The 14,784-nt window shown below is 37.2% G+C and overlaps 1 protein-coding gene across 1 annotated transcript in view; it reads right to left on the minus strand.

Moving 5' to 3' along the window:
- The window catches only part of PCCA (propionyl-CoA carboxylase subunit alpha), a 270,787-nt gene that overhangs the window by 157,378 nt on the left and 98,625 nt on the right, over positions 1-14,784 (minus strand). The window contains exons 11-12 of the mRNA XM_084201347.1: positions 13,886-13,980; positions 8,152-8,302 (exon numbers count right to left, since the gene is read on the minus strand). Coding sequence (XP_084057473.1) covers positions 8,152-8,302; positions 13,886-13,980 — 246 coding nt within the window. The remainder of the gene's footprint in view (positions 1-8,151; positions 8,303-13,885; positions 13,981-14,784) is intronic.

Consider the following 14,784-nt stretch of genomic DNA (forward strand, 5'->3'; position numbering starts at 1 on the left):
GGACAACAGAACTTATTTTCCTACTTAGAATTTAAGTTTTAAAATATTACCTTTGAGCTGGGAACATGTTTGGAATTTTAACATTCCAGATAATTAAAATACTTTTTCTTTTTCCAAAGACATTTGCATTATTTAGTTATACTGCCATTTTTCTTGGATAGCAATTGGCATTCCAGTTTCAATAGCTTCATTGTTGTTTTCAGTTTTATTGTTGATGATCAAAATAAGATGGAATGTCTCTGAAAAGAAAAATATTTTTGTTGTTTGCTTCTTGAGACTCACAAACATTTATTTAATCCATTCTTCAATACAGATCTTTGACTTGGTCAATATTTTCTTCTGTTTCTTCAAAACACTCCCTTTGTGTCTCCACACAAAGCAGCATTCAGAAAATATGTATAGGAAAAAATGTTGAGGGCTTTTTTTTGGGGTGAAGAGAAGCCCTACTTTATTTTAGGACTCTGCTTCAACTACTGCTATTTAGGCATAACATAGACAATTCCAATCATAGCATTAATTTGGGGTACCAAATACATTTTAATGCATTTTCATATTCATTAAGACCATCAGATGAAATATGATAGAAAAGAACTTGAATCTCGAAATCTCTACAACTATAACTAACAATTGCCTAAAGTAATTGTATCTGTAGAAAAAATCACTCTTAAAAGCTAGACTTAAATCACTTCCCTCTTTTCCACTTTTTACTTCAGGTACTGTCTTTATTCTGCCTGCCTGTTCTATTTCCTTCTATTAATTTTCTGCTATCTCCCCTCTCCATCAACAGCCTTTACTTGCCAGCACATGAAGACTAAGTCAAGTACTACATTTTTGACAAGATGAACGCAAGTTTGCTCACAAATGGAGCTGAATCTCACTCAATTGACCAACTCCTTTAGCTTTAGGCCATACTCAGTTTGGCAGTTGACTGATCCAAGATGTTGCCGGTGAACTCCTGCCATTAAAGAGCCATTGCTGGTATGGTTATATGATAGTAGCTACATTCACACATTACTGCTGACTTCAACACAAAGGGCAAAACCAGACATGTCTGCAGCAAGCAATCTACAGATCATAGCTGTATCAAGGCAGCTGTACTTATTCTCAACAGGACAGGCAGAAAAAATTGATCAGCAAAAACTCTCCATTAATTAGCTGCCAAAAGTAACACCTTTACTATCAGTTCCTTTACTTACACAAAGTCTGCTTATAAACAGTTGATAACAAGTCATCATTTCAATGCACTTAAGAACAATATATACCGCCTTTAAAAAGTCTTAAGTCTCTGTAAGATGCCACTTATATTCCTGCTTTCAAGTCCACAAAGCTATACCTGCTATGACCAGCAATAGCTATACAGAGTGAAGGTAAGTGCTTTCCCTTCATACTGGATCTACTGCTCTTAAGACATATCAGAGCAACCAGATTTCCCATGAGCATTGCAAGTGTTTTTACTTCACTAACCCCTTCCTATTTATACAGCAAGAGAAACTAGTGGCAAAGCCTGTCAGAAAATAATAATTACGTCCCAGTTTATAGATGGTAAAGCAGGTATATAAGAGTTGGGGAACCTACCAACATCACAGGCCAGCTAGCATCCATCACCAGAACAGTATGGAAAGGCTTCTAATTTTCCTCCTATTCTGTGACTGCCAGTGGTTTTAAAGCTTTACCATAGTGGGGTTCATCCACAGCTACAAAAACAGTCATGCAGTTTTTATGGACAGTAGGAGCTGAGAGTTAAATTAGTGATGACTGCTCCCCTTATATTCAGGGGAATAATTCTGGGACATTTTTCTCAAGACTATCAAGGTACTCAGATCTAACAGCAAACACTTCTGGACACTCACAGACCGCTCTTGTCCCTGTGTGTATAAGGCATCAAGTTACTCACACACCAGTTGGAACATTCAAGCACGCCACATCAGCCAAGAAAATCTAAATTTCAGTAGACTTAAAACTACAGCCTATGCCACCCCTACTACTGTAAGTCCCTAGCTGGTGTCATATACCCCTTTACATTCAGATAAATAATCTCAAAACTAACTTTCAACATACACCTCAGTTTCCAGGAAATGTGATTCACCTGGAGTCCCACGGGCTTTGCTGCTGCAGCCAAATCCAGTATCAATTGACCCAAACTCACCAACTTACAGATGCTTCTCAACTCCCTGTATTGCAGTAAGCCTGGTTTCTATTTCGGAGAACTGAATAGCAACACAAGTGCACACATATTCTGCTCTTCAGGCATGCAAGCTTCCTGACAACTATGAGCAGGAGCACACTGGGGTCACATCTTTTTGCAAAATAGTTCACATGTACATGGGGTTTGGGAGCACACAGCAAAAAAACCCCAACTTTTCATAAAGGCTACTGAAAAACAGACAATGGTTGGACTAATGTACAGAATTAATGGAAAGCAGGAAATACATAACTGGGTAACTACAGGCATCCTATATAACAACTAAACAATTGCTATTTGTTTGCTATATAAAACAATTGCTGCTTGTTTTCTGACTTATTAGTAAACAACTGAAGAACTGATGGCAATCAGTACTACAAAAATTTCCATCAGCTAAGATGTTCAGTAGACTTCTCTTATTGTTTCCCAAGTAGGATGTAGAAATAAAAACTAATGCACAGACATTCAGTACAAACTAATTTTTTAATGGTAGCATATAACTTAGAAAAAGTATTTAATTTACTTCCTCATAGGGAGTTATATTCCAATAATCATTGACACAGTTCTCAATTTTCTTTTGCAAGGATTTGTTTCTACATTGTAGAGGACAGATACATCTTATGTGGCCTATGAATTCTGAATCTATTCTGTGTTTTAGACAAACAGCACACACTTTAGTCAACAAGTCAATTAGCTCATAATTTCAACATAACTTTCTCAATTAACATCCTGCACTTCAAAAAAATTTTCTTGAAATTTAGTAATTCTACACAATTTCCTTTCCACTACATACTCCATGTAAAAAAATAAAGAAACTAGTATCCACAAAACCAATACTTTCTTTCCTAAAGATGTAATTCCTGCTTTTACTGTATTTAGCTGCGGTACTAAAGCTTTCTCAGAACACTTCATTCAAGATGGCTCTGGTCACACTGCAGCTATTCTTTGGTTTACTTCAATCAAATTCACCAAAGCAAAGAAACTAACGTATCCTTTGAAGAATGACCTTTTGTTTCTCCACTTAAGTAGTCTCCTCTTTCTCTACTTTTTTTAATAGTATTTTATGAGAGTTACATGGGAATGTCGTCTCTAAGGTATCACTCCATGCCTTGGCAGCACTGTTAATGGCATCTTTCAGATTCAATGACTTATACAAACAATGTTGTTCTCTTCTGTCAACAACAATTAGCAATGCTTTTCTGTAGCTCTTTTGGGAAGTCTGAAAAGCAGACAACCAGTAGATACATAATGGAAGTTGCATTAGGAGGCAAGAATGTGGCAAAAATTTGGTTAACTGTTGTCGGCTGACCCTCTTGTGTGAAGAAGTGTTGTTTGGCAGTAAAATCACCTTTTCTTTCAGTTCTAAAAATGGCCATGAACAGCTGGTATAAACTGTGTGCAGAATGGATTCTGGTGGGTTTAGCGGATTGGTAATGGGATAAGAGACCTTTCACCTTTAGGTCAGTAGTTCAAATTCAGTCCAGGTTAGCAGCAATTGAAAGTCTTTACCATCTGACACTGTTTGTTAGACTATTTAAAATGACTGAAGCAAAGTGTTGTCACAGTAAAACAAGATTTCAGTATTAAGATATATGAAGTCTAAGCAAACAGCAGAAACAGTAGCTTGAGACTTTACTTTGAAATCCATTCCTCTAACTCCTGACAGCCTGTTTCTCTGCTCCCATTCTCCTGCCCACCTATCACAAGTCATCCTCCAGGCAGCTCCACGCAACCAAGACAGCAAGATCCCTGCTTGCCATCCCATGGCTCTGCTGTAGATACCAAAATCACCACCTCTCTGTGGTTTTAGGTGGCAATCTGGACTCAGCTCATCACTTTGCTATTTGTATTTTGTTTTTACTGGTCTATATAGTGCAGCTGCAGTATTTTCCAGCACTAATATCCTTCACTAAGCAAACATGTAGCAGGTGCCAACTGGTGATGAGCAACAGAATAGAGATACAATTAAGAGGCTGTTAGAACCAGGAGTTTATAAGCAGTGGAGCTCCAAACCATCTGCAACAGTATTTCTATTTCTACCTACTTTTAGACATTTTCCTACAATGCTTTTTATGTTTTCATGGGTGGACAAACACAAGAAGGAAAGACACATTGCACGTAAAAATTCTTCCCATGTTTTACACTAGTTAAAGCCATTTTTGCAAAAAGACAAAGCTCTGGAATACATAATTTTCCAAAGGTCAGTAAAATCTGATGAAAACCCAGAAAGTGATAAACAAAAGTCTTAGCAATGGGTAATGTTTTATAGGTCTGTGGAAGGTTACTTACCTTCACTTTATGCCTTAGAATTAAGTTACTTTAAAAACATTTACATAAAATATTCTTTCGACAACTGTAAACTAAAAGCATATGTATGCCATTTGCTCTTAGCAAATCTCTCACAAACATATCAGATTATTCTACAAATTAATTTTTATTTCCTAAGAAGTGGTGACAAAAATACTCAAACTGACACATGAAGAGAAAACCCATTGAAATTACCATATTCCTCAACTCCAATCTACCATATTATCTTTTAAATTACATTAAGCAAATTCAGTTACATTTTGAGCAGGAAGGGAGTACTCACATGTTATTTAAATCTCACAACTCATGAGGGAGGCAGAAGGTTGGGAACAGGCCTGAGACACAAACATACCAATTGTATTGGTGGTAAGCGCTCGATTCACATCACTCATTGTACATTTCTCAGTGTTTCTCTAGCCAACAAGAGATATTTCCATTTTAAGGTACTGCAAACATCTAAAATATGGGAAATTTTCCCTTTGCTGTCACTGTTTCACATGTATGAGGCTTAGCTACACCACACACACATGTATTAACAGATATTTTTAAGTACGGACCACAGACTTCTTTCATAAAAAGTCCAAGAGAAACAACATCTATTCTTCCAGTGAAGAAAAGAAGAAACTTTCCTAATGAAAGCCACCACTTCTGAAGTACCTTAGGAGATTTTAACATAACTTGGAAGCCAGAAAGGCTATCAGTCTAAGGGGTCAGAAACTTTGTATTGATTGCAAAGCTCTTGATAAGTTGTTCTGGAGCAGGACTGCCCTTGATTAGGCTGATGACAACTAGGCAACAGAAAACATAGCACACTATGAGCAGCTATAAAGAAAGATATTCAACATCTGGTCTGCCTCAACTGTAACAGTGGTAACTGCCTGAAAAGCACTGCAAAAGTGCCCAGAAGCTCTCTATTAGCTTCTAGGGCAGACATCTCTATGTACTCTTGTGGAAAGTAGGAACTAGTTTTACTATGCAAATCATCCAGTCCTCAACCTTATGTCTCATACTTACCAGCTAGCCTACAAGATGGAAGAAAAGGAAATACAACAGAAGAACATTGCCAACAGCAAATAATAAGCCATTCTAGCTGAATCACTTAGAGGCAGTAAAACATCTGTAACAAATTTGTGTAGCATACAAAAGACACAATGGAGCTGACTCACCAATTTTCTTTTGCTTCCCAGTCTTGTATAGTATTGCATCAAGACTTAAAACAAAACCTAAATAAAATATCAACTTCCTTCAAGGTGCTATTTACACTTCTTTTGTGTAACTATACAACAGAAAAGGTATATTCCCAAAGAGTCCCCAAAAAAACCAGTGAAATAACAAGACAACTCTGATTACCGCAAAATAATTTACCAGAAAGACTGAAAGGCATCCAAAAGATACACCAGAGGGAGGGAGGGGAGATATCAACATGCAGTGCAAAATACTGGACACAGTTTAGTTTGCAAGTATATTCTGAAGTCTGCATCTAAAATAAAAATGCGACAGCGATCTGATCAGAGATTGCTGAAACATTAAAACAGACACAAAATGCATAATTTATTAGAAATGTTCTGATGATGGTGACAGGTAACTGTGTCTAATGCACGCTGACAACTGATCTTAAGAGGATCATTTATGGATCAGACACCTATCATTTTGGAAAGCTCTTCCAGCTGTGGAGTGTTCAGTAAGAACAAGGGAAGTGAATCTGTTAGTCACTGATCACAGTTAGGAGATGCAAAAGGGAAAAAAAAAAGACTGAAGCAATACAGGAACATCTGGAGACTATCCTGGTCTTGAAGTTAAAGCTGGACATGCTCCAGTAGATTTTCTAGGTTTGGCTCTTAACAGCAGGGAGCAACTACAATACATTAGTTGCATAACTGTTAGCTGAACAGAAAGTAAATCTTGAGACTTGGGAGAAGTGAGATCAAATGGGTAAGACCAGGGAAAAATCAGAGAATTACTACTCCAGACTCAAGCTAAAATGCTAATTAGAGACAATAAAAAGTCAGGATAGAGAAAGTTGAGAATATTTAAACAAGTAGTCTAATTTAAGATTAGTAAATTGCTTTAAGAGTTGGAAAGAATGAGTTTGCTATTACAGAGGATTGTCAAACTGCTTAGGCTATATTTCAAAAGGAGTCCAAAGTCCTTAAACATGGAATTGTGAAAGCTTTCTTCCTGCCTATATGGAGACCTTAGAAATTTGGGACTACAAACACACACCAGTGGGTATTGCAGGGGGAAGACACTGCAAAACAGCAAAGATAATGTCTTAAAAACAGCCCACAAATAGGAGCCCAAGGATATGCCATCACTAATCCCATTTAGGAACTCATGATCAATAATACTACAGCAAGGAAATAGTTTTGAAGCTCTAGTGGATTATGCAGAAAACCATAAATTAATTTTCTTCTATGTAAACAAGAATGTGGAGTCACTGAAGAAACATTGGCTCAAAAACTACAAGATGAGGGAAAGTGTAAAGAACATGACCAAAGTGAGAGAATTATTCATAATATTTTCATGAACTATACATTGCCATTAACCACCACTCCCTCTCACTGAATCTAAGGTGGACCTGATAGTGCCTAGCAAAGGCATGTGAAGTGACTGTCACGGCTAATTCCAAAACCACTGCTGTCCTGCAAGGCAAGAAAAAATTTACCAGCAGTCTTCCCCTGGCACAGAAGATCATAACACTCCCCAAACACTCTAACTTCTTTACTCAAAGCATAAACTTACCTAATCATACATTTACCCAGCTGTTACATAAGGTCATGCAAAGATGACAGACTATGAGGATCTCATTTATGTTCTATCACATACAAGCAGCACACAGGACATAGCCCTAATGAAATGTAGCTAAAACAGAATGGGAAGCTTATCAAACTGTTGTTTGATTCCACATTTCAGTCTTTCTGGTGTCATTTAACAAAGTGAGAAAAGGAGGATAAAGGCAACAGAATGGACTCGCTTACAAGTTGAACACTCTTTTGGTCTTCACAAATGATATCCAGACTTCAAGTTATATACTTGTTTTCTTAGCTTATGACTAGAAATCCATCAAGCAGTCAAAAAAGTGGTAGAGGGGTTCATCTCTCCACTTGCAGTGTACCTTAGAACTGACTACATGAATTGTCACAAAAATCCTTCATCTTGTCAGGATGCTTTTTACACAGCTGTATTCGAGTCACAATTTCAATCATATGCAGATTGCTTAGTGTTCTATTGCTCATATACACATATTGTTTCAATCACACTCCTGGAGAAACTCAGCAAGTGATCATCAAAGTATAAAAAATAAGAAAGAAACTTCAGGGACCAGTAGGCTTCAGGAAAACCTCAGAGCACAGTGGCTAGCCACTTACTGTGAACTCACAGTGGCACTTAGCAGTGACCTTTTGCAAGGTCTTTAGGTCAAGTGTAACAAAGAGAAAAAGCTCTGAACATTTACTTGAGTGCTGTGCAAGGGCTCACTGCTGCAAAGTCTTGCAAAGGCAGGCTCCTGTGAGTAGATCCTTTCAGTTCAGTGGGAAGGGCCCACATGCATCGAGATACTTATGTTTAAATCTTTGCAGGAACAGACCCTTAAATATGGGAGAAGGTTATGGTCTGTTTATTTAAATAACACTTTTCTGAATCTGAAGAGTTGTTTTTCTTACCTGAAGTCTAGTATTCATTTCCAAGAAGTAGAAATTCTTACTGGAGTCTACAAGGAATTCTACTGTTCCAGCAGAGGAATACTTTACTGCTTTGGCAAGAGCTACTGCTTGTTCTCCCATTGCTCTTCGAGTTTCAGGGTCTAGAAAAGTGCTGCAATATAGAAACAATGATTTTTTTTAGTTAAAAAATAATAATTATTCTATCATTCACTTTTCTGTTTAAACTATGGTCAAAAGAGGACAGCACCATTATTAAAGTTATGAAAACATGTCAAGACTAAGTGCAAAGACATACATTTGACATTTTGTCCCTAAATAGGTACACTGCATGCTTTACAATTACTGCTAACGTACAGGAAATTCAGGATTAGTAGCCATATTTTCTAAACATAAACTAACTCTTAAAACAGTGAGATCTAAAATAATGCAAATTAAATGAAAAAAGGACATACAAACCAATTCAATCTTAGAAGACATACTTATTATCCCCATTAATTGGAATACATTCTTCTCCACAAATCTTGGACACACTCAAGGGCACCCAAAGAGCAGCTCAGCTACCACCTTGGGAGCCACTGTGAACACTGCCCACACGCCAAGATCCCTCATTCTAGGAGAGCAATCCACAACTTCCACTGGGCCAGTGAATCAAAAGACACTGATGTCTTTCTGGAAGCAACACATTTTGCTTTTTACTCTCCTCTGTACCTTAAATTCAGATTTAGATTAACCTATGCAGATAGACAGACAGACAGACAGACAGATAGATACTTCTGTGGTATTCCACCAAAGCCTTGAAACCAGTTGCCCCTCAACCTGATACATTGATTTTTCAATGAAAGAACGTGTCGTTATTCATCTTTCATAAGCTTGTAAATACACTTATTATTTATATTTCTGTTTTGACTTACCTTAGGCACATAGCTCAGCTATCATTTTAAAAGTACTTTTGCAAGGGAATAGACAGTAACTTCTACCTTGCCTCTAAGTTACTCTTTAAAACAAAATCACCAAGTGTTACATATTTCTTGAGATGGCTTCAACAGTGGGCCCTAATTCTGCAAAGGAGCAATCAGGGGCCCTCACCTATCTAAAGGTGCCTCAAACCCAGTGAAGCTCCATCTGGAGCCCCAGACTGCTCTCAGATAGAAGCCAGTGGTGGGTCAGGACTTCTCTTCCAGCACTTACTGCGGTGTTTTTCACGAAGACCTGAACTCGCAGAAGAGCTAGAGACTTCTGCCACAACAAACCATATTTGACATGACACAAGAAGTGAGCAAATATCTAGGCAAAGTAGGAGACAGTGGAATAATTTTCTTTACTGGAAAAGTGCTACTTCACATCTCTGTCCTTCTTAGGCAGATTCTGATGGACCATAAGGCAGGCATTTTCACAATTTAGGAAAAAATTTCTTTCTTGGCAAACAATGGGACCAACAGGAAAAGGAAGTCAAGTCTCATTCAAGAAAGCCATATGAGATCCTACATCAGATGAAAGGGAAGCTCAGAAGACACAAAAACTGTATCATACTTATAAGAACAGGCACTGGTAAATGGAAAATAGTTTCATAATATTTCTTATTTTGATTCAGGGAGGATAATACATTACACAAAATCAACATTCTATAAGTCAGTAATTTCTGCAGGGCTTTGATCATGAAAGGTCATTAAAGATCAATGAGTGGTTTATGAAGAACAAAACACACTCAATATCATCTTCATACTCTATTTCTAGAATAACCATTATTACTTCTCATATAGATGAAAGAGTTACTCCCCTTCATTACAGTGGTGTCTTCCCTGTACTTTTCAAATGCAGCTCTGAGATCTCACCACCTCCTGCTGCAGCCAGAGAATGGAACACAGGTGTCACATTGCTCAACTAGATCTTGGCCACACAGTTAAGTTTTATACTCTGAAATGACTGGATCATCCCTACCATTGGTTTAGTTAATTAACCAAAGTTTTCATATTCCCCTCTATTGCTTTACCTTTCAAACACATTGTTTCCCCCCCTTTTTAACAATGAACCTTTGATAACCAAGAAAACTCTTCTCCAGTCTAATTAGGCATCACTTGAAAACACAGTATTTTAAACCTGACTTCAAACCTTTTCCTCACACATACACTGTTTTTCTTTAGACCAAACAGCTCCTATGGCAGCACAAAAGCTACCATAAAAAATTAAAAAACATTCACAAAATAAAAGCATCAAAAAGAAAAAATAAATCAGACCTGACACTTCACTCATAACACCTTCATCAAGTTATTGTAAAGTTAATCAAAGGGAATACAATTGGTTTGTCACTTAGTCTCTACAGCCAGGGAAGTGACCCACATCGGCAAGATGTTACCTCTCCACTTCTAGTTCATCAGATAAAGTTTCCCAAAATACCCCTATCACCTTCACTCACAGACTAGGTTGAGATTTTGAAAAATAGAGTTACACCATCAGGGGAAATTTACTGCTCAGTTTGGACAAAAAAATAAATAAGTGATCAAAAATACTTACCCTTCATCTGAAGATTCCACCACACTGGGGTGGTGAGCCTCAATTTTCTAAATGTCAAGGTCAGCTTCCCTGCTTCAAGGATATCGCTTGTTTAAAAAAATTACTTATCCACAAGAACATTATTCTTTGAGATACTCACTATGTACTACCAGACCACGGGCATAAATAGGCTAAATGATTTGAGCACACAGTTCTGCCCCCACATCTAAATGGTGCCCACCTATGAATCACACACGCAGTCACAAACAGAACAGGCTCACATTTCTCTTAACCCAAAATCCTTCAAGGATTTCTAGACAGTGAGTAGAAATGCAGTGAGGACAACTTGTAGAACTTGTAGATAAAGTCTAATTCAATAATGCACCTTTCTGCTAAGTTCCTGCCTATATACATTCATTCAAATGAACAGATTACCTTTTGTTTCACACAAGTGGTGAGGCAAATTTGCAGGGCTGTAAGAAGCTCCTAACAGGTTCAGAAATTGTTAGATAGGACACCTGCTCAGCAAAGTAAACTTTTAGAGCACTCCTCTGAGTTACTACTCCAATTATTGAGTAGTATGTCAGTTAATACTCTTGTGCATTTAATTTTGATTAATCCCAAAGGATCCATGGGTCTTCTGATAAACCCATAGGCCTTGTCTCTCCACATGGGAAACAATCTCTTATTAACCACTCCAGCAGACAGGAAAATACAGCCACACCTTTGTATTTTTTCTTGCCAAGGTGCAGTGTCTCGTGGCACCTGTCTGTGATAATGAACAGAGAAGAATTTGGAGAGTTGAAGAACAAAAACTCAACTAAGAAACAACACTAGGACTATTAAATGCCTCATGTCACTCATGAGTGACTCATGTCACTCATCTCCTTAAATGTCAGCCCCTGTGAAATGAGAGGACAACAGCATATCCAAAAACATGTGAAAGTAGAAGCAGATAAAATTATGGTACATCACTGGAAGCTTTGTGCACCACTAACTTTGCCAAGCACAAACTAAAAAACTAGAGATGGTTGGATGTATCTTATTGTCTGTGGTTCCCAAAACAGAGGGAACAACAATTCATATGTGAAACTCACCATGTAAGAAGGGTACAAGCAAAGTTTTTTGTCTCCTATTTGAATCTGGGGGATTGACCACCATGAACACCAGGGGTTCCTTGAATATTGTAACCTCAGTGTGTGAACTAAATAAATGGGTTTCTCTCCTCAAGAGAGGGGATTTTGTTTTTTGTTTGTTTGGGTTTTTTTTAACATAAGCCTAAACTTCCCTAGGAGACTAGAGATACAAACACAAAATGATCCCATATGGATAAGTTCAGCAGCTGCAGACTCAGCTTTAAGAAAATCATAGGTTACTCTCCAAGCCAAAAGGCCCTCAGTCTCCTGACTTAGACACTTAGGAAAATGCCATCATAATAAAGTAAATCAAAAAAAGTATGAGATGAAGCCAATGTCAAAAGCCCTAAATTGTCCAAAAGACAAAAAAAAAAAAAAACTTTTTAGCCCATAACATCCCTATCTCCCAGGTCTCACAAAAGAAAATAAAAAGGCTTGACCTATCTCAGAGTCCTTAATAGCAGCTACCATTTAAAAGATCCATTAAAACATCCAGCCATACCAGAAGAGATGTGCCCAGGAGTCCTTAAACTATCAAACTGAAACAGCATTTACAGGAAGGGTTAACTTGAGGCTTTAGGGTCTCTCTGGTATCTCACAGAAGTTAGTGCTCTGCTTATCTACAAGTCTTGTAACCCTTTGAAAATTAATGGATTCTGCAGCCAAGTGCAAGTGGCTATAAGACAGGTAACACTTCCAAAGCTGCCAGCAGAAGTCTGGTAGAGTTTAAAACATTAAACAACAAAAAGGAAGAAAAGTTTTCATGCCAAATTTTGGAAGTTAACTTGCCCACACGCTTGTAGGGTCATAGAGGGGATGAGACCACTTACTGGCAACTCCAACAGAGAAGCCCAAGAAAGTGAAAAGGTTGGCATTTCTGATGAAAGAAAACACTGGCTGGTGAGAGAAAATGTATCACACCACTTTAATTGACCACAGGCATGGAGAAGGAGCAGGCAGGAATAGCAGGCATTGCCTTACACATACTCAGAAATACTACTCATTTCAGTGCTTAGGTACACATACACGCACATGTGCATTATATCAGGACCTGAAGTATTCACTTTCCACAACAACACAGTAAGATCTGTAGACATAAGCAGCATAAGGTTCCAAGAAATCCACAAAGACTAGCAGGAAGCATTTATAAGTGGATTTGTATCTTCAGATTTAAACTTTGTTCTTTTATTTAAAATATAGGCCAAACAGTGGCAGTCCTGCAATTATGATTCAACATCAACTAATAAGGAACCTCTAAAGAAATATCATTAGGATTATGTGCTTTTACTCACATCCCAAACTATTGCATCACATAGTTCTGTGCTATTAAAAAATATGGCAAACCCATTCCAGCTGGTGAACATATAACACTAGTAATTCCCACAGGCAGTGGTATACCTGTGTCTGCCTTCCTGAAATCAGAATTTCTTTCTGCCCTTTTTATACACTTATTCCCTGATGACTGCTATGCAACAGAAAACATAGCAAGGCCATATCTTGCATAGCAGCAAGGAATTTCAGCTTCACATTAAACCAGTAAGATTAAAACAATTTTGCACTTTTGAGTTCCTAGACACCTACATCTCTATCTCTAGTTCACTACCATGAACAGTACTAAAAGTAATGCAGAGTATTTTGTACTTCATATTCCAATTCAAATGGAAATACACAGTATTATGTGGCCTCTACACAATTACTCTAACAAATACCTGTATCTGTGGTAAAATTCATACTTATTTCATATTTTACTTGACAAAGTGAATTTCAAAGAAAAAAAATATATATGTATACACACATATATATACACGCAAAACCATACCACATACAGTGGATTGGTAAGATCCAAATCCATTTTTTAGAAGATAATTTAAAAAATTAACTACACAACACTAGTTTTCTTACAGAAAGACACTTAAAAGAAAATCAAAACACCCTCAAGAACAACATCAAAATTGCAGTACTGTCAAATGACTGTAACAAACATTTATTTTCTTTGTGCTTTTTAATAGAAGAAAAATTTCTTGCATTTGTGCAACAAATAGAACCAGCAGGCTTCCAAAAGTGCTTTCAGTTACTGTGAAGCCACATCAAGAATCCAGTATACACACCTTGGTGCTTCCTCCACAACCTTCTGGTTTCTCCTTTGAATGGAGCATTCTCTTTCATTCAACCACAAAGCATTGCCATGTTTATCTGCCAAAACCTAAAACAATAACACACTGCTATTAACAAACAGATGTAAGCATATGGTCTTTTGGCATAATACTGTTACGCAGCATTTAGGGTTTGAGGTTTTTTTCCAATCTAAAAATAAAGCTTGGGAAAAAAAAAACTCATGTAGGAAATTATTATATATGAAATAACAATTGAACATTCCTTCAAATTCTCAGTAGGATTATTCTAAAGCCTCTATGTAGAGTCTGTACATAGCAGAACACCCTCTCACTTCAAAATTTGATTTCTGAATATTAGGGATCTTCTTAAAAAAGGCCGAAATAAGATTAAAACTACATTTCCAAGCATTTTAAATTGCACTGCATAACAAAATTACATAAAAGCAAAATATTACATCAACAAAAAAAAACTCAAAGGATGCCAAATTTTGCTCCTGAATTACACACAAAAGCTTTCAGAAAAAAATGTCTAATGGAGCTTTCTTAATAGGCGAATCACAATGCTCTGTCTTTAATGAAGAAAAAAAACCTCAAACTTTGTTATCCTTCATTAAGGAGAACAAAATTTGCACCTCCCTCAGTACTTTCAAAGGAAATAAAAGCAGTAGTTTCAAGACATTTTTTAAAAATCAATAACTACAGTTCTTGGCTGCAGCTTCAGTTCATGGAAGAGGTAAAAAAATCAGGTATCTAGATCCAACTACATAAATTACATGCTAGAAAAAAGCCCACAAGTTGAGCACAGCAGAACACTTAATTGATTCTTCAACTTCAAACTAGAGGGAAAAGAAAGAAAAGGAACTCTGTCCCTTTTTGAAATTGGTAAGATGCAG

The sequence above is a fragment of the Fringilla coelebs genome (genome assembly GCF_963513975.1).
Source record: "Fringilla coelebs genome assembly, chromosome: 2".
Lineage (NCBI taxonomy): Eukaryota > Metazoa > Chordata > Aves > Passeriformes > Fringillidae > Fringilla > Fringilla coelebs.